The sequence below is a fragment of the Mustela lutreola genome, chromosome 3 (genome assembly GCF_030435805.1).
Source record: "Mustela lutreola isolate mMusLut2 chromosome 3, mMusLut2.pri, whole genome shotgun sequence".
NCBI lineage: Eukaryota > Metazoa > Chordata > Mammalia > Carnivora > Mustelidae > Mustela > Mustela lutreola.
Window position 1 is genome coordinate 144,724,456 of NC_081292.1, and position 27,068 is coordinate 144,751,523.

The 27,068-nt window shown below is 39.5% G+C and overlaps 1 protein-coding gene across 1 annotated transcript in view; it reads right to left on the reverse strand.

The window, feature by feature from the left end:
* Positions 1-3,961: 3,961 nt before the first annotated feature.
* Positions 3,962-27,068, reverse strand: part of LOC131827113 (myosin-IIIb-like) — a 29,663-nt gene continuing 6,556 nt past the window's right edge. Inside the window, exons 2-4 of the mRNA XM_059167071.1 lie at positions 14,188-14,267; positions 6,962-7,039; positions 3,962-4,389 (exon numbers count right to left, since the gene is read on the reverse strand). Of these exons, the coding sequence (XP_059023054.1) occupies positions 4,078-4,389; positions 6,962-6,994 (345 nt within the window). The 5' untranslated portion in view covers positions 6,995-7,039; positions 14,188-14,267 and the 3' untranslated portion in view covers positions 3,962-4,077. The remainder of the gene's footprint in view (positions 4,390-6,961; positions 7,040-14,187; positions 14,268-27,068) is intronic.

A 27,068-nucleotide genomic window follows, 5' to 3' on the forward strand; every position in this document is an offset into this window, starting at 1 on the left:
AGCAATCCTTTGAGACCCAGGTATTCTTGCTGGTGGAAGTTCTGGAGTGTGTCTAGACATCCAGACTTTTTTTTTTTTTTTCAGTATTTTATTTATTTGACAGAGAGATCACAAGGAGGCAGAGAGGAAGGCAGAGAGAGAAGAGGAAGCAGGCTCCTTGCGGAGCAGAGAGCCCAATGTGGGGCTCAATCCCCGGACCCTGAGATCATGACCTGAGCTGAAGGCAGGGGCTTTAACCTACTGAGCCACCCAGGTACCCCCCCAACCAGACATTTTTAAAGTTGACCTTGATTTTCAAGTCTTTCATATTTGGACTTTGACCCTTAACTTTGCACTCCTTCAGGGTTTTTCCAGAGTGGTCCCAGGATGAAACCAAGAGGTAGACATACATGTCACCTACAGGACTTCTTAGCTCCTGGCCGTGAATACAGCCTCCATGTTATCAAGAGAAAACGTCTAATGAGAACCTACCTATATGGCAAGTTCCATACAAGGTGCTAAGAACACAGATTAGGCACATTCTTGCCTTCAGCATCATTGGGTTTAGAATCATTCGATCCACATTTTTTGAGCACCTACTCTGTGCCAGGCATTCTATTCAAGATATGGATACACACGTAAAGGCAGAGGTGTATAAATGACTTTATGAGACAGTTCTCACAAGGGCACTTTGATTCTTCACAAATGTTCAGAGGTAACTCTTGTGTCCATAATCCTTGGCATTCATAAGTCTTCTCTGTAGCTGCTAGAAATTCTGCTACTACTTGGAAGGTGGTTATAAAATCAGGTAACTCATTCACAAAAAGGTCATACCCAAACCAACAAAAAAGTCCTAATAATTGTGGTTCCTTTTAAAAATCACTCATTCTCCAGCTCCTTGGGACATTACATGCTCTCTTTGCCATAAATATTTAGGACTCATTTATAGAATCTATATCTGAACTTCCACTTAAAAGCCTCAAAGTTGGGGCATCTGGGTGGCTCAGTCAGTTAAGCATCTGCCTTCGGCTCAGGACATGATCCCAGGGTCCTGGGATCTAGTCCCATGTCAGGCTCTCTGAGTCTACTTCTCCCTCTGTGCTCTCTTTCTCTTACACACGTGGATGTGCCCTCTCTCAAATAATAAAATCCTAAAAAAATAAATAAAAGCCTCCAAGTTGGTAAATTTTTGTCATGTACATGTGTTAATTTTCAAAAAGAGCTAAGATTAATTCAGAATCAAGTCTAATAAAAAAGGTGGTCAAACTGGGTGTTCGCAGAAGTCAAATAAAATAATTGTGTGCTTTTTTCTGAAGGAAAGTCCAAATAAATACTTTGAATAACAGCATGACTTGTTGGAAATAATGTAGGTTTGTTTATGCAGCTGCTGAGAGGATCACCCCCCACCCTCAATGATTATGAAAAACCAGTATCTATTCCATTAAGCCACACATTTAGACCCAAACTCTACTATGTAATTGTATACGTTTTCTGCCACTGCCAGGAAATTCTACAAGTTTACAATACTTTAGTGATTTCATTTTAATTACAAAGGGAAAACACAGGAAGAGAATAATGAGAAATAGTAAACTATTGAAAGGGAAGATCTTAAAGAAAATTTAAGGTGTTGTGTACATTAGGGAGATCTCAAATAGTCCTATGATCACAGTATAAAAAATTTCAAATGTAAGACAAGTAATCTTTCTAAGGTGGAAATTCCCTTTATCATGCGGTACAAAACTGTGATGTCCTGGGTCAGGGAAGTAAAGGTCATTCTGTTTAACACATTGATTTAGCAACTGTTATGAATTGGGACCTGGGACATATTGTTCTCCTGCCTGTGAGCTTGACTGGGGGTGAGTGGTCTTTTTGGAGGACTCAGAAACCAAGTTAGGCCAAGGAATCTACATGTGATCCCTGAAACTCTTCAGAATATGGGTTCTTTGTAATCCTGCCTTCTCATGCAGACAAGGAAATATTTTTTACAGAATGTCAAGTAATGTGCCAAACACTACATCCAAAAGTAGATTAGAACCCTGATCTCATTACTAAGTTGCACTCTTCACTGCAATAGTTTAATAAACAAATGGTAAGACTCTGAACTGAAAGTGCAGTCCTAACTTACAGACATTTGCCAGAACACATCCCAACACATGCTATTCTATGTGTTTGCCCCAGCAAAGACCTTCTGTTGACCATGCTTCTGACCAGTGACCATGAAGCCAATGAACATTCAGTCATTTTCTGTGATGTCCCTGAACAGTACAACTTCAGGAGGCTTCAGCTACCTGCCCAGTGCTGCCAGGTGACTTCTTCCATACCTGTATGAGAATAAATAAAAACTTCCAACCCACCTGGTCCCACTGATGAGAAGGTGTTGGGAACAACCTCTCTCCCCCAAGGCTCCATGAATAGAAAACAGAAAGGGCACTTCCAAGTGATTTTGCCAAAAAATTCAAAGACGATGGGGTGAGAAAGTATTTTAGGTTTGGCCAAGTGGCAGATTTGGGTAACCTGGGCAATACTTCCTCATTCTGGAACCCAATAACATAATCCCCTAAACACTGTCTTTCTGGATTCTGTCCCAAATGCCAGAAAGTACAAAAAGGTAAAGAATAACGTAAAAGGCTTTACCTTTTATTTACCTCTACCCAATAAACCTAAATGACTCTGTTCCCTGCCTTTGATTGTTTTGTCTGCTTATTTCCGCTAAGAGTTTACAAAACAGCATTCCCAAACAGGAAGATAAGAGGCGCACCTATTTGTTGAATAAACATCAAGGAAGAAAACTGCTAACTCATATATTTTGTTGTGAAATTGCTCAAAAGGATCAAAATACCAATTAACTTCCTGGCTCAGAAATCTTTGATTCCTTCAGATTTACTGACATTTTGAAATTCTTGTTCATACTTGCCTAATGGCTTTCTGATTACGAACAAAGAAGTGCCAATCTGTTTAGCATTTGACCTGTTTTCTTAAATATTTTTATGTATTCCACACTTAGTGGCTAAAAATACTTGACTAGTCACATTCATGTGCTAAAACAGTCTCTTTTTTTCTCCTTCTACCTCCAAGTTTAAGAGGAAAAAGGAGCTCAAAGACACTTCTTTTTTAAAAAGCCATTTTGTTATTTTTAATTGGAAAACTCTAACTGCAAGGAAATTTCTTTGCCCTTTCTTCTCCATGGAATGTAGTGGTATTTTGAAGCCTCGATGAAGCAAGATACCTATTAGAATCCATTCTTCCTGGAGAAAAAGTTGGAAAAATGACCTTGGGCACAAGTTTCACAAAAGAGGTAAAAAGAAACGAGAGATGGCTAATGGGGTGCAAATTTTAAAATGGGTTTTAATTTTCCTCTCTGGTGTCTTCAGACAGCAGTGTATCTCACTGGTGGCTTTTTGTTATTGTTGCCCTCTATTTCCTCACAGAAAGTTTTGTAAAACTCCTACTCGTAATCACATGACACAGAATCCATCCCTATGGCCTTGTATAGACAAGAACAGGTTTTCACTAATAGATAAAGTCAATTTCTGGGTCTAAAAAACTCCAAAACATTTCAATAAACATTGCATGAATGCAATGGACCGAGGAGATTAAATGTGGATGCTGAAGACCGCCCAGGTTCAAATTTCTGCTCTACCACCTACTAGCTTGGAAAAGTCACTTACATTTCTTTCTGTGCCTCAAAATTTCCTCATCTGTAAAATGGGAATAATAACAGATCATAGCTTACAGCATTTTTCTATGGATCAAATGAGATTATACATCTAGGACATTCTAGGTGCTATATAAATGTTAACTATCCTATGACACCAATAACATTGTTTTAGCCTAAGAGAGGATCGGCTGCTTGGGTGTATTTCACATCCACTAGAAACTTGACCCACTTAAGAAGGAACCCTTTCAACATGTCAGTTAAATATCTGGAGGCTCTGAAACCTAAGGATATATGTAATATATAAATATCTATGAATGTTTTTATTTTTTAAAAAGTGGTCAGAAGTGTGCGTACCCTGTCTTCCAGAGCACAACAATTTAGATGGAGCACAATAAAAATGCAACATTTCAGCAAGTAAATGGTAGCTGGTAACTAGCCGGTTACATGTTAGGAGGCAAACAAGCAGGAGGAGCAGTCCCAGGGGATAGGGATAGCCACAGGACAGCTATATTTAACAGAATGCATTTCCCAAGATGCTGGCCTGACCTTTTCACAAACTCTGCAAAGAGGATGCGATGGGAATAGCCCTGCCTGCGGATGCTGACTGTCTCCAGGATCCCTGTGGAGCGGAGCTGGGCCAGCACACTCTCTCGGGAGAACTTCAGGGCCTCTCGGTCATCATTGGGTTTAATGCAGCGCACAAAGTGGGGCTGTCCGATCACCATTTTGGAGAGCAGATCCATCAGAGAATACTACCAGGGGGAAAAATACACAGGAAATGAGGTTACCACAAACATAATGGATAATTACGGCACAGGCCCACGGGGCCCTCTAGAGCAGTTTGTGGGCTTGTAAACAACTCACAGGCCTTTATAAGGCAGAAAAAGAAACCAGCTATAGGGGGTGATAATATAGGTTCTGTGAAGTACTTATAGCTGTCTGTGAATTCAAAAGCATTCTTGAAACATCACCTAGGGCCAGGGCACCTGGGTGGCTTAGTTGATTGAGCGTCTGACTCTTGATTTCAGCTCAGGTCATGATTTTGGGGTGGTGGGACTGAGCCCTGTGTCAGGCTCCCTGCTCAGCCAGGCACCCGAGATTCTCTACCTCTGACCCTCCCCCTTGCTCGCATGCTCACACTCACACTCTCTCTCTCTGAAAATGAACAGATGAGGGGCATTTAGGTAGCTCCATCAGTTAAGCATCCAACTGTTGATGTCGACTCAGGCCATGAACTCTGGGTCATAGGACTGAGCCCTGCAGCAGGATCCTCACTCTGCTTGAGATTCTCTCTCTCTCCCTCTGTCCCTCCCCCCAGCTCATGCTTTTTCTCTAACAAATAAATAAATTTTTTAAAAATAAAGAAAACAAATAGATAAATCTTTAAAATATAAATAAATATCACCAAGTGCCAAGCAATATCCCTATGTGGCAGAAGCTTAGCTGTCGAAGAACATGCTTAGGTTACCCTGTAATGCCATCGCAGAACCAGCTCATGTGGTATGCTAACACAGTATTCCATAAACTGTATCTGTAATGTAAAAGGTCTAGCTTTTAGGAAAGGGGTCAGTTTCTTCTTCAGCCTAAGAACCACCAGAAAGTCTAAGCAAATCCTACGGATACCACTGGTAATAAAGCAGAAGAGAAACAAGAGAGAAAAAGGACAAAGAAAACAAGAAAAATTGAAGAAAAGGAGACTATTGTGAAGGTCACCTAACATCCATCAAGTGGCTGGCAGGGGGCTCCCACAGAAAGAGGGCGCATGGAGAAGCACTGCTGTGTGGGACTGTCTCAGCTTCTCATAAGAGGCAGCCGCTTTTGGAGCTTCTCTGTGGACACACCTTCAGGGGCAATTGCAGCTACACAGGAAATCAGTCCCTTTATTTCATAATCACATCTTCACTGATCCAAAATGGTATTACCTAGCTTGCCACTGTATTCTCTTTCTTGGAATTAACTTTTGGGGGACACCAAACTGATTGTCATGGATATATTTCTGAAAAATCATAAGGCAAAGGTGGCTTCATCTGAGAGAGGGCCTCTAGGATCTTGAAGTTGATCCCACAGGGCTGCTCAAAGTCTCCAAATCTCCCAGAACAGGGACATACACATGCACACACGTACACACACACACCCTGTCCCCCAAGACACTAGGAGGATACAGCCACTAAAGTGGACAGGACTAGGGTAGGTCTCAAGGTAAAAAATATATGGCAATTAGAAATGTCCGGCCATTAGAGTGATGAAATAGGATCTAAATATCTACCTGTCAGAGAAGCTGTAGCAAGAATTAGCATGAAGGTGGAGTGCTGGACTCAAAGGCCTCTGGGCCCACTTCACACCCTCTGGGCCCAATTTCAGTCTACTTCTGAAGTATACAGCTGATGAGGTCATATTTCTTGGCTTTGGATGCTAAATGAACCTGTTGGCTTTCCATGGAGACTTCCCCATGGTGCTGGCTCCCAGGTCCTGTCCTCCAGCCTGCTTCAGCAACTCCAGCTCACGACCACTCAACTCCCATCCCTGTTGAGTCCCTTCCTATCCCAACTCCACCCTACAACCTGAGATCAGTAATTCTGTCTTTGGTCCAATAGCATCTCCACCACAAAGCTGCCTAGACCTTAGTTCCCAGTGGGACATGAACTCTAAGGGGCTTCCAACCCTACTGCTTTATAATTTGAAGATAAACAAATCTGTGTGAATTGGTAAAAAGTGTCTGTGTCTTACCTTTCCTATATAATATGCATTTAACAGAGCCCTTCTAGGCACAATTTTACTCAAAGGAGTCATTTTACTAGATGAAATATCAAGAATTGGGGCAGCAGAGATGGGAAATAACTGTGTCTGGCAATGGGTCAATTTGAACTAGGAAAATAAAGTTAAAACAAAGACAGATTCCCTCAGGATGTGAACTTAATAAGCCACCTTCTGGAATTTTATTCACTTTATTTTTCAGTAAATATGCTGGAAAAGCGGTGGATTCCAGTAGCTTTAAAAGCGGTGGATTCCAGTAGCTTTAAGGCTAAGGAGCAGCTCAAATACTAACAGAATCAGCACACTGAATGGACAGGCTCTGTGCCAGTGACAGAGAGTGTCCCGTCTGTAGACACATGGGATTTCATTTTATCTTTCTGAAATCAGAAAAGGTATACGTAGAGGTGGGCTCTCCACTTTAATTTTTCTCTCCCCACACTCCCACCTTTCTTAACTAACTCTTGTACTTTGCTCTTATTTCACTAATTCCATCATCTCTGGGCCTCTCACAGGAAGGGATGGCAGTCCTTTTTGGAAACAGGTAGAATAGAGATCAAAAGGACTCCGTACCCGGAAGTAAGAAGCCATGGTCTGCCTCTTCATGTTGGTGGTTTCTTCGGGATGTCGTATCACCTCCAGAGTGTCCACCTAGAGCAGAGGCAAAGGGAAGTAGTTTTAGGGTATAGGCATTTTCTGGTTCTTCCAAAATCTGAAAGGTTTTTTGGTTAAATACCCAAGGGACCTTGACGTTCAGAACACGATAGTGAAAACTATGGGAGAAGTTTGAAGACCTATAAAAGAAAAACAAAATTTGCACTATCCTACTCGCTTAAGAATGGACCCCATTCTGTGAAGTACCATACTGTGAAGTCTTGGTATAAATTCCCGTCACTATTATTTCTGTATTTCTTGATGTTCTAATGGGCCCCTGTTAAGCTCTCCAATAAGGATGCATGAGACCAAACTATTTCTTAAAAGAAAACTGGGCAACGACCCATGAGGCTGGGTGATTACAAAGACATGGGCTCACAGCCCAGGTTGGACTGCAGGGAATTAGATGAGCTGTAGTCCCCTTCCTGCCACCCTCCCACATCACACAGCTCCCACGTGCTCACTGGAGACTGGAGCTTGAGATACACCTGTTCCCAATCATCTATCCCAACCACCTAGGCTGACTGGAAGAAATTTATGAATAAAAACAACTGTAGGAAACAGCCTGTTTTGTTATTGTACCTCAACAATAAAAACCCCCACTCTTGCACATATAAGCTATTTGGTTTGCAAAGTGCACGAGTGGCATTTTAGCGCCAGCCTCTGCCATGGCAGCCTCCCATCTGCTCAGAACAGGTGGCAAGGGGACGAAGCAGGAATGTCTGAACTGGAGATGCCGCGGTCAGCAAGTGTGTTCTGCTTGGATGGAACACCCCATGGGGTGAGGATGTCTGCAAGCTCGGTCAGCAAAAGTGCGAAGAGGGTGCTAGAAGGGTTGAGGGCATGAGGGTGGGGACAAATAATGAGACCTACCTTGAGGGGTAGTTAGGAAATGGTGCATAGTGGAAGGAAATGCTTCAGTTGGCTTCAAGAAAAGTTTATGAAAAGGAATAAATGGGGAGCTAAGTTTTTAAGAACTAGAAGAGCAACCTGCATAGTGAGCAGGAATATGGGGCTATCACTTCTGAGGCAATGACGGGGGGCAGGGCGGTTTCCTTTCCTAGGCTGCATGTTGGATGCGTTTCCAAAGCCATCAGCTCATATGCATGCAGCTGAAGCTATGGTACCGCCGCCTATGGTTTGATTTTTTCATTTTTTTTAATGAGGAAGGAGGAAATGAAAGCTTGGTGTTGAGCAGGAAGGCTATTCTAAGAGAGAAAAGGGAAAACTAGACACTACCAGCTGCCCCACGTGCAGAGACTATACTGCATTCTGGAAGTCTTCTTTGCCCATCCCATCCCTCTCTGGAGGATGGAGTTCGGAGCTGGTGAGGTTTGGGGTCACAAATCAGGATTAAAGGGAAGAGGATGTTGGTTGGGGCCTGCCTTCTGCCAAACTGTAAATTCTAAGTTTTCTTGAACTTTTATTCTCTTTAATTTCTTTCCTCTCAACCTGACCTTCACACACACTCCCACACAGAAACACACACACATACATTCTAAACTTGGGAATTTCTCTACCACTTCCTTTTATTCAGAGACACTCCCTGAAGAACCCTGTCTTACTTTGAACCTTGCTTTTCCTCCCTCATTTCCTTCTCTTTTTATTCAAAATAGTCAGGGAGTGCCAACCCTTCAGGGCAGCCCTAGGGCACAGTAAAAAGGCAGCTTAAAAACACATCCATATTTCTCTATTAGTAGGATTTACCTGTTAGCTTCCCTCAGAACATACAATGGGCCCTTGGCATTTGATAATTTAACCGTTTAGTGGTCAGAAAATCCTCGGTGGATATTAATTGTGCTGTTACATAATTTAAAAGGTATACTAAGAACTGTTTTCAAGACCAGCACTTGTCCTCTGCAGCAAACTGGAAAAATATAGAATGAAGCACTAATTTGCACTCCAAAAGTTGTAAGTCTGTTGGGCTCCCCTAACTACCCAGCATTACCAAGTGCTGTCCTTCTACTCACATACAGAGTAACTCTTGGGAAGGAAATAAAAACCCGTTTGGCATTACGTACAGCTTGGAAGTACTAATGCTTGTCCACAGTTTATCACCTACATAGTTAGTATTTTAAAGAATTTTAATGAATAAATAACTTGCTAATTTAAGAATGTGGAAAGGTCTTACATTGGTCAAGGACTTCTAGTATAGTCACGAGGTTGTCCTGAACATGGAGTGGATTTGAAAGAGGGACTTTGGACAAGGGACATAGCAGAAGTTGAGTCTCTTGGTACTTCAAACAAGGAGACTCGGCACAAACCTCACCTCTGTCTGCACCAGGTCTATCATGAACCCGAAAGAATGCCAAAAAAATCCAAACCAAAACAGAAGTTAAGGTTGTGGTCTGACATAAAAGTTTGTCATCCTGAGCTAATTTAGTTAAAAGTAGCTTCCTTTAATTAAAAAAGAAAAATCTTTTAGAAAGAATCCAGAAAATAGATTTCTTTAGGGACATCATCTAGCATATAGTTCTTCTCAAAGATAGGGCATTCCCAAGAAACAGTCTTCCCCAGAGGATCTGATAAGCTTTTACCTCAGATAGGGGGAAAAGACCCTAGAAAAGCTTTCCTGGGTTTAGAGGATATATGCCATGGAACACAGAGTTTTGGAACTGGACATCCTGGTTCAAAACCTGGCTCCTCCACTTATTTCTTGTATGGACTTGGACTTGCTATTCAACTTCTCAAAACCTCTGTTTTCCTTATTAGGAAAACTGCTCAGTAAATGTTACCACCTCACACACATGCAAGAAGTGTATCAGTTTCCCTTCCATTATTACCATGATTGACTTAGTTCTAGTCTAGTGATGAATGTCAAAGATGCAGTTTTCTTCAATGGCAAGATGGCAAGTACTAGCGCCCATGCAACACAGCAAAAAGATCTTTTCACTTATTGGCAGAGAAAATACTTCCAATGAAACCAATTTCAAAATGATCAGCAGAACCAATATTCGGGATCAAACAATTGTATGTCTAACCCAATATCCTTTCTCATCCAGTGCCAATTTATACAACGATATAAGTCAACTAGAGATGAGCAAGCCTGCTTTCTGCCCACATGACAAATGTCCTGCCCAATTCCTTGTAAGAGGCACTGGTTAGTGTTTAAAGTAGTCCTGAGTCAGCTTTACAAACTGTAACACAGACTCCAAGTGCACAGGAAATGAGCGAGTTTCAGTATACGTATGGACTCCACACATGGAGTTTTAGATGGGTATCAAAACAAGAGCAATAAAACATCTATTGTTCCAAGGTAAAAAAAAATTACCGCAGTAACCACTTTGCCTATATTATGCCAATGAGGTCTCAAAATGATCCTACGAGGTAAGTACTATTATTATTCCTATTGTACCTAATAGGAGGTTAAGGCTCAGAGATTCTAGAGAAATTATCCAGTCTTGCAACTAGTAGTTGGCCATGCCTACATATGAACCCAGTTCTGATTCCAAAACCTTACTTTTAAACATTATATACTGCCTTTCTATGTGATTTGATATTACTTACAACATGGGTCTGAAAGCATGGTATTACTAAAATTACTTGCCTCATCTGTCAACAAAATTTACTCTAGGATAAAGACAGATTCCAAGAAGTCCCATAAACCATCTAGATTTCAGTTATTGCCGAAAAAAACAGAAAGATTTTTTTCCTGATCTCAGTAAGTGCCCACTATTTGCATCCTGAAACCTCACAGGGGCTTATATTTGTCTTCCTGACAGCATCTTTGTCAAGAATTTTTACTGCTATCAAGTGATCCAACCACCCTTTAAGGAAAAAAGTCCTACAGCATCACTCCTCTCAAAGCCTGCACAGCCCTGAATGGAAAAGCAAGACTGGCATTGACACTATCCGTGCATCACAGTGTGGTGCTGCTGAATGTGCTGGAGGCCAGCTTCCTAAAAAGACCACCTGTGTTATCGGACCTTGGCCAAGACAGAAAAACTATTGCTATCGTGAAACGTATTTTCTGGTGCCTTAACTAGAACTTTCAACTCATCCCTCTTCCAGATGAAACCAAATCATGAGTTACTTTCATCTCAATGATATACATTATTATTATAATGATGTAAATATATGCCATATACTAGAGGGCACACTTGTCACACAGGCAAGGCCTGAACAACAGGAGGCAGTTTAGAGAAAGGTAAAGTGCGCTGGTATTCGGGGTGTGGAGGGCAAGGGAGCAGGGTCCTAGCAGAATCCAATAGCCACAAAATCAAACTGAAGGAAGGACAGTAATGTGGGCTGATAAAGAGTATTACAGGGGAGTCTTTAATTTTTTTGTGTCATGGTCTCTTTCAGAATCTAGTGGGAGCCAGTGTTTCCAAAAAAACAAATATAGTTGCTCCTCATTCTTTGTGGATCCTGTATTTGTGGATGTGCCTACTTTCTAAAATTTATTTTTAACCCCCAAATCAGTACCTGCAATGCTTTCATGATCATTCATAGACATACGGAGTGGAGAAAACTTTGATCACCTGATGCATGTGTTTCCAGCTCAGTTTGAACAACGTGATGCTCTGCCTTCCTGTTTTAGCTCTCATGCTATAAGCAAGTATCCTTTTCTGGGTTATTGAAGTGCCAAATGTTCTGCATTTTTGTGCTTTTGGCTAATGATTTCAATGTATAAAATAACCCCCAAGGGGCTCCTCGGTGGCTCAGTGGGTTAAAACCTCTGCCTTCGGCTCAGGTCATGATCCCAGGGTCCTGGGATTGAGTCCCGCATCGGGCTCTCTCCCCGGCAGGGAGCCTGCTTCCCTTCCTCTCTCTGCCTGCCTCTCTGCCTACTTGTAATCTCTCTCTGTCAAGTAAATAAATAAAATCTTAAAAAAATAAATAAATAAATAAAATAGCCTCCAAGCATGTCTTGTCTTTCTAAGTGCAAGAAGGCTATTAAATACCTCTTGGAGAACATATGTGCATCAGATAAGCTTCATTCAGGCATGAGTTATAGTGCTGTTGGCCTTTATTCAATGACACAAATACTGTAATTAAAATATTATTTTCAGGGCTCCTGGGTGGCTTAGTAGGTTAAGCTTGGTTTCAGCTTAAATCATGATCTCAGGACCCTGCATCAGGCTCCATGCTCAATGGGGAATCTGCTTGAGATTTTCTCCCTATCCTTCAGCCCCCATCCCACTTGCATTTGGTCTTGCTCTAGTTCTCTCTCCGCTCTCTAAAATAAAGAAACAAATCTTTTAAAAAATAAAATATTATTTTATATAAAAAATACTACATATAATTATTTTCAAGAAATATATATTAAATAATGTGCTTCTAAATAGAAACACACATGAAACAAGATTATATACTAATTGGTTGACAACAATATTGTGAGCAGAGGCTTTTGGGAACCTAACCACATAAATCCCCTAGGAGCAATTCTTCTGTATTGGCTGATTCAGTGTTCACAGCAACTTGACAGAACATAATTTCATGAAGAATAAGAATCAACTGTGTTTACAAATTTTACATGTAATAATATCAAGAGGCTATTAGAACCAATGAAACTCTGATGTAAATCTCTCCTAGGGGTCCATATAACCCATGTTATATAGTCCTAATATCTTGCTACAAACTCACAAGACTGAAAAAGTAATACATGTGTTTATAATAGCAACGTGGGTAAAAACATTATTGTTAACAAAAATGATCTGAGTCCCTATTATGTAGAGCTAAATTTTTCATTCTCAAAGAAAGTTAAATATCAATATCTATGTCTGTATCAATTTTGAGACTATTCAACAGTATTCTGTGTGGCTGAAGTTGTTATTTTTTATTAAATAATTCAATGTTCAATGTAAATAAAAATATATGAAAATTCAGAAATGTGATCTACTTATTTTATTACTCTATCACCTTTTAGATATTTGGGTGTTGGTGTTAGTATGTACAATGATCATTAACCAGCCAATCCTTGAGATCCTTGTGAAACATTAGCTGGAAGAATTTAATAGTTAAAAATATTTTACAGTGGGGTCACCTGGGTAGCTCAGTGGCTCAGTGGCTTAAGCCTCCACATTTGGCTCAGGTCATGATCTCAGAGTCTTGAGATTGAGCCCCGCATCAGGCTCCCTGAGGGAGCCTGCTTCCCCCTCTCTCTCTCTGCCTGCCTCTCTGCTTACTTGTGATCTCTGTCAAATAAATAAATAAAATATTTTTAAAAAATTTTTACAGTGGGATATTTATTAACCCTTCTAACATTCCGTTTGCACAGACAAGTACATTCCTTATATTTCAGAGAGCAAAGCAGAACGACAGGAAATGGTTTGATTTCTTTCCTCCCTGCTGACTCTATTTGGTCCCTGTTACCCTCCTCTGTAGGTTGGTGACAGCCTCAAGGAAGAGCACTTCATCTCTTCCTAGAAAGACTTTACTTTCAAGTGTCATTGTTCTGTATCTTAAGTGGTCTTTCTGAGAATCACATGAAGGGGTCCAGAATATGCCATGGTGGCATAGGTATTATTTTGAGTTGAACATCTGAGAATCAACAGTTGCAAGAAGAGGCTTTTTCTGAACTCCCCTTATCTGGCTAAAAACAGGGCCTCTCAAGATCATCCAACTGCCATAAATCTCCTCCCTGGCAGTTTCACAGCCTGCCATGGAAGACTGACTCCTATCACCAGAGATGAGAAATGAGCACTGGGATTTCCAAGAAATTGCCTAAACAGACACTATCACAAAACTATCATATCTCCCATCTATTCTCCTAAGGGACCATTTGTTTTTCCCAAAAGTCATTTGTTCTCCCACAAGTGCCCCTCTCCCCCATTCATCCCCTATTAAGAGGGTATATAAGCCTCAAATTCTAACTACCCCTTTAAGTGAATTTTTTGAATTCCTGTGTGTATATATAATTAAAATTTGTTTTTTCTTCTGTTACTCTTTCAGGTTGAGTTTAATTCAGTCCCCAAAGAACTAAAGTTAAAATGGTACAGGAGACATTTTCTTTTGTAACACAGGATTTTAAAGATTCCATGCTGTTGTTTCAAATTTCCTAACCTCTTATTTCCTAAATGCCTTCCATTTCTTAACCAGACTTCCCATGGGCCAGAGAAACTAAAGTCGCCTACTCTAGGATTATCCCCAAGGCAGGAGCACCCCAGGGTCCACATTATTTTGAGTCCAAACCTGCTACTCACTTTGGTTCTCCCAGCACTGAAATGTGGAGGCAAAGATCTTGAGGCTGCTGTTATCCTGGCTCTTGTCTGGGCCAAGTTACCTGAGCAAGAAAGACAAAAAGCTAAAGTGAAGGAAAAATTAAGGAACAGAATCATGAGTAATATTTTCCCTTTATGTCCTGGTAGTTTTATTAATTTTCCAAATGATCTTCTCTGAATATGAAAAATTTAGAAGAATTTGAATTTTGAAACTTGAATGACATAAATTATAAATAAATTATAATAATTTATAAATTGTGATTTATAATAGAAATTGTATTTATATTAGTCTTGTAAGCAAAAAATAAATAATAAAAAACTCCCCAATTCACTCAATAAACTAGCAATAGAAGGAAATTGCCACAACATAAAAAGGACATATGTGAAAAGCCGACAGCTAACATATTCAACAGTGAAAGATCAAAAGCATTTTCCTCTAAGATCAGGAACAGGACAAGAATGCTCATTTCCACCACTTCTATTCAACTAGCACTCAAGTTTAAGCAATCAGGCAAGAAAAAGAAATAAAAGACATCCAAATTGTAAAGAAAGAAGTAAAACGATCTCTGCTCATAGAAGACATGATCTTATATATAGAAAACCTAAAGATCCTACCAAAAATCCTGTTAGAACTAATAAATCAATTCAGCAATCTTATAAGATATAAAATCAGCATCAAAACCCAGTTGTATTTCTATGCACTAACAATGAAAATTTGCAAAGAAAATTAAAAAAATCCTATTTACAATGGCATCAAAAAGAATAAAATATTTAGAAATAAACTTAACCAAGGAGGTAAAAGACTTGTACTCTGAAAACATTCCTGGAAGAAATTAAAGAAGACACACAAATAAATAGAAAGACACCTTGTTCTTGGGGAGGAAAAGAATCTTTTTCCTCTACTCATCTTATGTTACCCATCTTTTGTTAATTTCCTAGGGCAAATAGACTGACAGAAGACAGATTAACAAGAGAAAAATAAACAGAGGTTTCTTAATGCATGTATCACACATACACACAGGAGTATTTGGTGATAAGTAACTCAAGCGGTAGTAAGAATTGGGCTCACAAAGTATCTTAACAAAATAACAATAAATTTCTAGGTAAGTGACCAAAGATCTTTGAGTTTTTAGGGGCAATAAATTATGGGAAAGTAAATATATGAGGAAGCTAATGGAAAGTAAGGTCAAGTTAGTAAAGTTTTGTTATACAGATTCCTCTGGTGCTGTCTCTGGGCTGATAAAGGTCTAGAATTGTCTCTGGTGATTAACTTCTGTCTTTCCTGGCAGAGAGGGGTGGGGGGATATCTCTAAAAATTTATGTCTTGCTTTTATGTAAACAGGGAAGGCAGGGAGCTTTTCTTATATCTACATCTTCTCAATTACCTTCGGCTCAAATAATCTTTATGCCAAGGTGGCACATTTTTTGTGGCATATTTTAAGTGTTCATGGATTAAAACATCTAATATTGTTAAAATGTCCATGATACTCAAAAAGATCTATAGATTTAATGTAATCCCCATCAAAATCTTAATGGCATTTTCACAGAAACATTAATAAAACCCTAAAATTCAGCTTCTAGAACCACAAAAGATCCAAAACTCCAAATGACCTTGAGAAGGAAAAGAAAAGCTGAAAGCTTCATATTTCTTGATTTCAAAATATTTTATAAAGTAACAGTAATCAAAACAGAATGGTACTGGCATAAAGAAAAACATACAGGACAATGGACCAGAATACAGAGCCCAGAAATAAATCTATGTATATATGGTCAAATCATCTTTAAGGTGGATATCAAGATTATACAATGGGGAAAGGGTGGTCTCTTCAACAAATTGTGTTTGGAAAACTCAATATCCAAGTGCAAAAAAAATAAAAATAAAAAAAAGAAAGAAAGAAAGAAAAGAAACTGCACACCTATCTTACACAAAATTCAATTCCTCCTGGATTAAAGACTTAAATGTAAGACCTGAAGCTATAAAACTCCTGGGGGGGGGGGGGGAAGGGCGGGGGAAAGCTTCATAACACTGACCTTAGCAATGATTTCTTGGATAGGATATCAAAAGCACAGGCAATAAAAGCAAAAATACACATGCAGATTTACATCAAATCAAAAGCTTCTGCACAGGAAAGGAAACAATCAACAGAGGGAAAAGGCAACCTACAGACCAAATATTTCCAGACCATAGAAGGGGTTAATTTCCCAGATCTATAAGGAACTCCTATAACTCAACAGCAAAAAATAAAATAACATAATCTGATTTAAAAATGGACACAGGAGGGGTACCTGGGTGGCTCAGTTGTTTAAGCATCTAACTCTTGATTTCAGCTCAGATCATGATCTCTGGGCTGTAGGATTGAGCCCTACCTTGGGCTCCACAAACAGTGGGGAGTCTGCCTGGGATTCTCTTGCTCCCTCTGCCCCTCCCTCTGTGTGTGTGTGCATGCATGCTCTCTCTACAAAATAAATAAATGAAACTTTAAAAAAAATATAAAAAGGATAACAAAGTAAAAATGGGCAAAGGACTTGAATAGGCATTTCTCCAAAGAGGATATAAAAATGGCCAACAGCTATATAAAAGATGCCCAGCATCACCAAGAATCATGGAAATGCATATCAAAACCACAATGAGATATCACTTTATACTATTAGGATGGTCATTGTATAAAACAATAACAGTAACAACAGAAAAATAACAAGTATTGGTAAAGATATGGAGAAACTAGAACCTTGGTGCACTCATTGCTAGTAGGAATATAAAGTAGTGCAGCCAATATGGAAAATAGTGTGGAGGTTCTTAAAAAATTAAAAATAGAATACCATGTAATCCAATAAGTCCACCTCTGGGTATTTATCCAAAACAACTGGAAAAAGAATCATGAAGAGGTATGTGCCTCCCATGTTCACTGCAGCATTGTTTACAACAGCCAAGCTGTGAAAACAAATTAAATATTCACCAAAGGATGAGTGGATACAAAAAAAATGTGGTAGATGTGTACAATGGAATATTATTCAGCCTTATAAAAGAAGGATGTCTTGCCATTTGAGACAACACAGACGAACCTGGGACATTATGCTGCAGACAATACTGCATGATTTCTCTTATATGATGTATCTAAAACAGATAAGCTCATAAAAACAGAGAGTAGAATGTTGGTTGCCAGGGCCTGCGAGAGCAGGGAAATGGGGAATTTTTTGCTCAGTGGGTAGAGTTTCAGTAATGCAAGATGAAAAAGTTCTAGAGATCGGCTTTCCAACAATGTGCACATAGTGAATGATACTGTACTATATACTTAAAAATGTGTTAGGAGGGCAGGTCTCATGTTATGTGTTTTTATCACAATAAAAAAAAATTTTCGAACTAGGATACTGTTAAGAATTTGAAAGAGATGGGTAAGCAAGAAAAAAGATGCTGGGAATTTTCCCAAAAAGGAAACTGGGCAATTGAGAACCCCACTGTAAAATTTTAAGACATAGACACTGATCAGCAGATCTGGAAGAATGGGCCCCCTGGCACACGGGGAGAAAGCCTGCCATGCAGTAGACCAGAAGACACGGAGAGCATGGGCATCAGCCACTGAGTTTTGGGGACTGATGGGTTTTTGCATTTGCCTGGGGTGTGAACACGTTAGCTAATATCTCAGTGCCCTGGTCTCCTTATCTATAACATGAAGACAGTATTACCTCATTCTGACGGTTGTTATGGGCATTCCATGAGGGTAATTCACGACAAGCACTGTGAATGCAGAGTTTGTTCAAGGTAAGCGCTCACTTCATGTTAGCCAGCACTGATTATTATTAATATTATTATTATCATTACTTGCTGTGAATAGTCCATCCACACAGGTCTCAAAACAGAGAGTAGAAGGCAAGAGAATACTAAGGAATCTTACTAATTTGCTACTATGAGAACTGGTCAGTCTAAAAACTAATGATAAGGCAACCTCTACTTTGAACCTCCATGTCTTGGCCACTCTGATTCCCAATGTTTTTTTTTAACCTTTAACGGATCTCAGTGGCCTGTCCAGACACTCTTCTCCCCTCACCACCCACCTACTCTTAATCTCCTCTCCTATCCCTAGCCTCCCAAACTCAGTGCTTGAAGATTTGTTTGCTACTTTACTGACGATGTCATTTGATTCTGTAGCAAAATAAAAAGTTGTCAATGAAAGGAAATGCTGCAATTTGTGCCTATGCAAGACACTTGAGATCTCAAAGTTTTTAGCAAGTCTAGCACAAAGATGTCCAAATGTTTTCTCTGGCGATATCTTCAGAGGCTAAACTGTGATTAATAGCCCAGAAAGAACCCTTTGAAGCAGGATTGGTGACATCAAAGTCATAATCCAGGGGTGGCAGGAGCTTTATAATGAGTGGGAAGCATTTTAACACATTTCAAAGGATTTACAGCATGAATAAACAATAGACCTCAGCAGATGCACTGCACACACCTTGCAGAAGCATAACCTATTAGAAGTTCCCCATTTTAATTTAAATGTAAATACAGTGTTCACATTTGTTTCAAAGCATCTTCCCAGCTTCAGCCCTCGACAGCCTCTTTGGCTAAGGATGCCTCACTGCCCCCAGAGCCCCCGAAACTGTGACTACTGACGTGTGTTGGGAAGAGAAAATGGAAGTCAGAGCCATCTAAAGGAATTTATATCCTATGTGGGAACTGGGTTAAGAAAGAATCTGAAATGGAGCTTACAATGATCCCACACAATCTCTCTGTTTCCAACTTAAAGAGAAAGAGACAAGTGGTCTGAAGACAGAGCTGGAACTTTTAAACGATGGCAATTTCCTGCCTGCTTCAGAGGATTTCTTCTCTTGGAAAGTACCCAGGACCCATGATTTCATCTTCAGTTCCTTCTTAAAAATTGTCCAAAATGATGGCTGTTGTTTAAATAATCACGCACAGAATTCGGCTTCCCTCTGCTGCCCTCTCTGGGTTTACAGAATTTGTTGCAGGGTTCCCGTGGTAACTGCTAGTGGGCATTTGGAAAATTTTCCTGTTTAAATTTTCCCTAAAACAAGGTATAAGCTCAGCCAATAAATTACTGCAAAGCAATGCTGAAATATAAAGTCTCACGCCAAATTGCTGCTAAGAAAGAAGCTGCAAATGAAAAAAATCAGTTTCAGTTCATCTATTACCAGAGCAAGTTATCTGAGTAGATCTGAGAACTGAAACCATCGATCCAAAAGTCTGTCTGGATACTGAGAACCTAAACCACACCATACTGTCTACAGGGAAATGACTCTCCACTGGCATGGATTTCTTTTTCCAGTATTCAATACCGGAACTCCCTCCAAGATCTTAGACCATCAACTCTGCAATGGAAAATATCAACAGCAATTTACCCTTTAGGATTCTTTGAATCCCTGGGCTCAAAAATCCTCACCTTGTTCTCCCCATCAATCGCAGACTTTTGTTTTGTGATCCTTACCCAACCCTTATCAAGCCCCCTCGCTTTGAAAGACCCACCTTAAAAAAGAATGTCCTGGGGTGCCTGGGTGGCTCAGTGGGTTAAGCCTTTGCCTTCAGCTCAGGTCATGATTGCTCAGCAGGGAGCCTGCTCCCCCCCACTCTCTCTGCCTGCCTCTCTGCCTACTTGTGATCTCTGTCTGTCAAATAAATAAATAAAGTCTAAAAAAAAAAAAAAAAAGAATGTTCTGATCCTGCTTTTCCTTCTCCAGGACACTGCCAAAACTTTGAGAGGTGGTGGTCTCCATTACTGTGTTAAGTAATGAAGTCCACTTTGTCTTATCAACAGGTTGTGTGGATGATGTTTACAAAGCCAATGTGGGACAGACCAGGGCTGGTGTGATGCCTGCTGTGCTCGCAGTGTTCTAATTCCAGCCATAACACCGCAGCTCATAAAAATGCACGGAGTCAAATTCAGTAGTTGTATAAAACACACCATAGTATTTTGTATGCAAAAAAGCTTGTTTTTATATACCTACCGATCCTAAAAATAATAAGGATTTGTTTTAGATCTGATACACTGAGATAACTTAAAACAGCTACAAAAAAAAAAAAAAAAAGAAAAGAAAAAAAAGAAACAGTTGGAGGAGGCCAAAAGAAAAAGGGTGTTGTTAGATTTTGTTCTGCAAGTTTTTCACTTTCTCCCCTGGCATTCATCTATGGCTTTGAGAGTGAATATCAATAAATGGGCAGTGGGGAGGTGGGTAATTAATCTCTCAAGCAAAGAACATTGATAATATATCGAATAGGCTGTAGTTTTGTGGAGGGAAGGCAACAAGAGTAAATAAAACACCAGCCTGTCCTCCCAGCTCTTTTATAGAAGAAAGATACACACATAACAAATTCACTCTCTTTTCTGAGTGCACAGCCTTTAACATGCACATGGGTAATTCAAAGCCCAAAGAAACCCCTCTCTCATTCCTGTATTGACTTTTAATTGGCAGTTGTCTGGCATCTTAGGAAGTTCTGCATAATTAACACCTCTGGACTATCTGCTTAGAAGGAAGCCAAACCAATGTTTTTGCTGCTTTTTAAAGAATTATTTTTATTAACATATAATGTATTATTTGCCCCAGGGGTACAGGTCTTTGAATCATCAGGCTTACACACTCCATAGCACTCACCATAGCAGACACCCTCCCCAATGTCTATCACCCAAACACCCTCTCCACATCCCCCCCACCCCTAGCAACACTCAGTTTGTTTTGTGAGATGGCTTTTTTTTCTTTTTCATTTAGAATGTGAACTATAGCTTTAAAGATTGGTGACCCAGCGATTTCAAAATTTTGTAGAGCTGAGGAAAAATAGCAACTCCTTCTTTCCTCCTTTAAGCTTTAAAACTCATGAACAGGGTATCAGCCCACCAAACAACTGTACTGGATCATCAGAATTCAAGGAGACAACAGGCTTCCCTTTCCTAATTTGGTCAATAGTGGAGCAGAGGCCCTCTGTTTTCTGCATTTTATTGCCACATTGGCAGAAGCTGTTAGTTCAGTCCATCCTCATGATAAGAATCTCCCCACTAGTAGAGCCATATAAAGAAAAAAAAAAAAAAAAAAAGCTCAGGGTGCCTGGGTGGCTCAGTCGGTTAAGTGCCTGCCTTTGGCTCAGGTCATGATCCCAGGGTCCTGGGATCGAGCCCCATATCAGTCTCCCTGCTCCGCGGGAAGCCTCCTTCTCCCTCTCCACTCCCCCTGCTTGTGTTCCCTCTCTCTCTGTGTCTCTCTCTGTCAAATAAATAAATAAAGTCTTTAAAAAGAAGAAAAAGCTCTTCATATTTCCTGCCTTCTCCATGTTTTCTGATGCAGTTTGCTTGTAAATGATATGACATGTGTTCACAAAAGTACTAGAACCTAGACTGTTGATATCTATCAAAGAAGACCTAATCCATCCAGGGGGAAAAAAAAATGAAATTCACATACACCTCTCTGCCAGAACCGACGCATCGCTGACATGTGACATTTATTCCAGCCTCAGAGCAACATCCCTATGCAGCAGAACAGGTTTGAGTCCAACCAGTGCTGGTCCTGGACAAACTGTAATTTAGGCAAAGGTTGTATTCAAGTTCCACACATTCCTTTTCACACCCCCATTTCCACTTCTGGAGGCCCACATGGCTTTAAGGCTGTATCTCCTCCCTACTCCAGCAGCTAGATCCCCTACTCCTTGTCCCACTCCTGAACTTGACCAGGCAGTATAGACTTCCTCCATCAAACCTCATGTTCCAAATCTTCAGGTTACTATTCTCCTCTGACAATTAATGCAGATCTCCTTTGTTCATGGATAGAGAATGGTATTACTTCACTCAGGTGAGATGTTTGCAGGATATGGAAAGCCTTCTTAGGAACAAAACATTCTCAGAATGATTCTGTTGATGAAAATGTTAGGGACCTATAGACTAGCCAGTCTCTGGTCAAGAGGGTAGTTTGGAAGTAAAGACACTTTCAGTTAACGGTGCTCAAGTTACTTATGCTTTGAAATAAAATAGTAAGGGCCCTCTGTGGTTCATCTAAGATGAGCAGAACACAGTTCTTCGTCTCAAGGAGAGGCTAGCCCAGAGAAGCTGCGGGGGGGAAGGGAAAAGACAGACTTATAAACAATTCATTGCAATTTGAGCAGAAAGTGTTACAATAAACCTGAATGAAGTGACATGAGAGGATGGAAGACTACGTTTTCTTGTGAGAATGAGAAAAAAAGCTGAAGAGTAGGCAATAAGTGAGCTAGATCTTGGGGACTAACAGTAGTTTGACAGAAAGGGGATAGGATTCTACCTGGAAGATGCGGGCGCTTAGTGAGAAGAGAGGTCTTTAAAAATTCCAGAGACTGAAGCATCTGGCTGGCTCAATCAGAAGAGCATGTGACTCTTGATCTTGGGGTCATGAGTTCAAGCCCCATGTGGGGTATAGAGATTACTTAAATAAATAAAAACTAAAGATAAATAAGTTTATTAATAAAAATTACAGAGACTTTCAGAGACCCTATTCATCAAACTCCCAAGGGGCTCCTCACTTTTATATTAGACATATAATAATAGCAAAAAATATTTTTTTCCCTTATAAGCATAAACACAAGTTACCCCTCCTACCAATGAAAATACTATGAAGGCAAGTTCTGGGGAAAGAAAACATGGAAAAGGAAAGCTCTCTTAAGGTTTCATAAGTTACTGAGACCATGGACAAAATCTTTGCTATTTTGCTCTTCCAGGCCTTCAGGTAGTCCCCAACCATTTGTATGGCCAAAGTTGGATGGTTTGTATGTAAACCAGCAGGGGACTCATATCAGTTAGTTGATACAAGCAATAATGAGACCAAAGTCTTGAATAAAATCTCAATGTGGATGCAGTAGATGCAGAGAAAAGTGACGTTCCATATCTAAGACTAGAATCCTAAGTAAAATACCCAGGCAGGAGAGAATAAACTGATCACTGTAGATTTTTAAATCCCCTTTAGAAGTTCTGCTCAATACACCTTATCTATTGATGATGAGTCTGTTGCATGATTTCTTTGTGTGAAGCACAATACTTGGGTTTCTTTGTGTTTTCAGTGAAGACAGAGAAAGCCAAAGAGGGCTTCGAGAAATAAGATGCTGTTAACTCCCATTGTGCAGGATAACAACTGGGTACTTGAAACTATAAATGTTCCTTTGGTTCTTCCTCTTCAGCATGGAAGCAATGAAAAGGACTCTAGATACAGTTGAGAGTGAGAAATCCTTATTTTTATCCCAAGCATGCCATTGACTTTATATCACTCTACTCTCTGGGACTCACTTTTATTATATGTCAAATGAGGAGTCCAAGTATATTAGTGGTCTTCTACTTGTATGCCCTAGCATTCTGCCACAGCACCCACAAAGCAAATTCTTTGTGGCTATGCAGCTTTTAGATCAATACCAGGCAATGTGGTGTTAAGAGGGGTAGAACCTTTTTGAGGGGTAACTACAAGAACTGCATAATGTCAGCCTGGTACCAGAAAGAGATTATGTGACATCTGTGGCCAGGATATATGAGAAAGTTACCTGGGCTATAAATCAGAGAGCTGGTCAGGGCAATAAACAACATTGTTCAAAAAGCAACATCAGAGAAAATTGTTTATAAATCATAGATCTGACAAAAGGCTGTTACCCAAAATATACTAAAAATTATTAAAATTCACTAAGAAAGCAACACAGCTGAAAAATGAACTAAAGATTTTTTTTTCTTTAAACTTTATTTATTTATTTTTTTAAGTGATCTCTATGCCCAAGGTAGGGCTTGAACTCACAACCCTGAGATCAAGAGTCACATGCTCTTCTGACTAAGCCAGCCAAGCACCCCAAAATGGACCAAAGATCTTAAAAAGAAGGAGGAGAAGAAGAAGAAGATGGCTATACCATTTTGCATCCAACTGGCAATGAATGAGCATTCCTGTTGCTCTAAATCCTTGCCAGCCTTTGATATTATCAGTTGTTCTTGATTTTGGCTATTCTCATAGGCGTGAAGTGGCATCTCGTTGTTATTCTAATTTACATTTCCCTTTTGACATGTAATGTGGAGCATCTTTATGTATACTTATTTATCATCTGTATATCTTCTATTGGTGAAGTTTCTTTTCTTTCTTTTTTTTTTTTTAAGTAGGCTCCATGCTCAGTGTGGAGCTTGAACTCAAAACCCTGAGATCAAGACCTGAGCTGAAACCAAGAGTTGGACACTTAACCGTCTGAACCACCCAGATGCCCCAGTACAGCCATTTTTGGAAGAGAGTTTAGAAGTTTCTTACAAAACTAAACATCCTCTTAGCACGTGATCCAGCAGTCCCACTCCTCAATATTTACCCAAAGGATTGAAAACTAATGTCCACACAAACTCCTGTTGCCAAAAACTGGAAGCAATCAAGATGTATTTCAGGAGGTGAACAGATAAATTAACTAAGGTACATCCAGACAACAGAATATTATTCAGTACTAAAAAGAAGTGGAACTATCAAGTCATGAAAAACCTTGGAAGAACCTTAAATGCACATTACGAAGTGAAATAAGCCAATCTGAAAAGGCTACATATTGTGTGATTCCAACTACATGACACTCTGGAAAAGGCAACACTATGGGGATAATAAAAAGATCAGGAGATGGGGGAAGGGATGAATAGGAGAGCATAGAGGACTTTGATGGCAGTGAAAATAGTCTGTATGATACCATGATGATGGATACATGTTATTATACATTTGTCTAAACCCACAGAATGTACAACATCAAGTGAGAACCCTAAAGTAAACTATGGACTTTGGGTAATAATGATGTGTCATTATAAGTTCACCCATTGTAACAAAGGTATGGCTCTTGTGGAAGACACTGATAATGAAGGCAGCTATGCATGTGTGGGCATGGGTTATATGGGAAATCTCTGTTCCTTCCCTTCAATATCACTATGAACTAAAACTGCTCTTAAAAAGTAAAGTTTTTTTTTGTTTTGTTTTTTTATTTAAAAAAACAAACATCATAATGACCAACAAGCAAATGAGTAAGAGTAGGAATTGTGGATGCAAATTATAGTAAAAGAGATCAAATAATGTTGGGCTTCCATTCAGCTCTGAAATTCTACCTACAGTTGTAAAATCTTAAAAGAATCCTGAGGTGGGGGAAATAAGAAAGAACAAGATAAGAAAGACACAAATAAAATCTGCACAATGTATTATTGTGTCTTGGCAGTTTGGTAGGCAACAGAAGGAAGAGGGGGTGGTGATGATAGCATTGCTTAGATAAATGGAGGAAGCATAAATGATATTTATTGAGACTTAGGTATATAATTTGTCAATGCTCTCTTCACAGCTGATCACCCTGAGCAATAGCAATGGTTCTGATTCTGTGATCTCTTTAGTTCTTCCTCCTTTACTTTGCTATTATGGCTACAGTGATCTTATTCAGATCCCCAATTTTTATACCACTCTTCTTAGCACATGAGAGAGGAGACAGAAGTTTAGGTTCTTCTCCACAATGTATTTAAGATTATTTAAGATTAAGGAATTCAACGTGCTTACCTTTAACATCTTCATAATATACAGTCTTTCTAGTTAAAAAAAAAAAAAATCCACCTTCTTTTAGATTCGACATTAGGAAATACTCACCATTTTGAAGAACTGGTACTAATATGAATGCAACCATCACTTACATAAATCTTTTTTCCATTGAGTCTCTGCAAGCATCCGAGGTTAACTTTCAATCTGCAGTTACCCAAGTCTGTTTTTCACATTTACCAGTTATTTTGCTTTACTCCAAAGAATGACTATTCCATATCACCCAGCTCCTTTTTTAAAGGACCTAGTCTGAACATCTAGGTGCACATCTTTGAGAAAAACTACAGAGTCCAGAAGATAAGGAAAAGCATACAGGGAAAGGCCGCATTCTGCAGGCAACAAAACTTACAACACACCTAAGCGGCCAGCATTACTCATATCTAAGCTACACTGCCATGTGTTTTCTGAACATCCACACTCCACATTTCTCTCTTATATGTAGGATTTTTATTTTGTTGTTGTTATTGTTACCAACTCATAAAATGACAGTGCCCAGAAAGTTCTACTGAACCGCATATGCATCATGGTGGTGAAAGATAAAATTAATCTATTTTTATTTCTTAAGTACAGGCATAGCCTTTTTGAGACCCTGACCTTATGATATAGCATAAAAAATAACAATTTTATTTCAAAAACTTTGTAAATTCAAGTTTTATCCTACATACTAGAGATGCCATAATTACTGTTTTTAAAAGAACAGAATCGATTAAGAATAAAGGTCAGCAAAAAAAAGATTCTTTCTCTGATGAAGTAACCCTACAAGTATCATAATCTGTGCTAATTCTAGAGGCTGCAGCTAGTCAGTGTACTTGTGTCTAAGTCTTTTCAAGTCAAAATAAATATTCTACCTTATGTGAGTATTTTTGTTTAGGAATGATTCTTTATAGAGATTATAAGCCCTTGGAAGCCAGACACCAAGTATTTCTATTCTCAATGAAGGTTTAAATGTTTCTAGAGAATGTCTCATCAAAAAGTATTCCTTTTGCACCTGCTAAAGATTGGCAAAGTGTCCTACACATAGTAGACACTAAAGAAAAACTATATAGGTGATTTCTACCCTTGCCTTCTGGAGATGGATCTGATCTACTACCTCCCGTCAAACTGCAGTATCATCGATTCTTCCTTCACTCATCCAAGAATGCCATGGCTCATTATCCTAAGGAGATAAGCAATTGACTGTGAACCATTTTGCAGAGTTATGTAGCACCACAGATGAGTAATGAATCTGAATGAAACAGATTTATGGTTTAAATGTTTCTAGAGAATGTCTCACCAAAGCTAAAAGTGTTCCTTGATGTTACACTGAAAGCTACCCATGAATCTAATTAACACTGCAT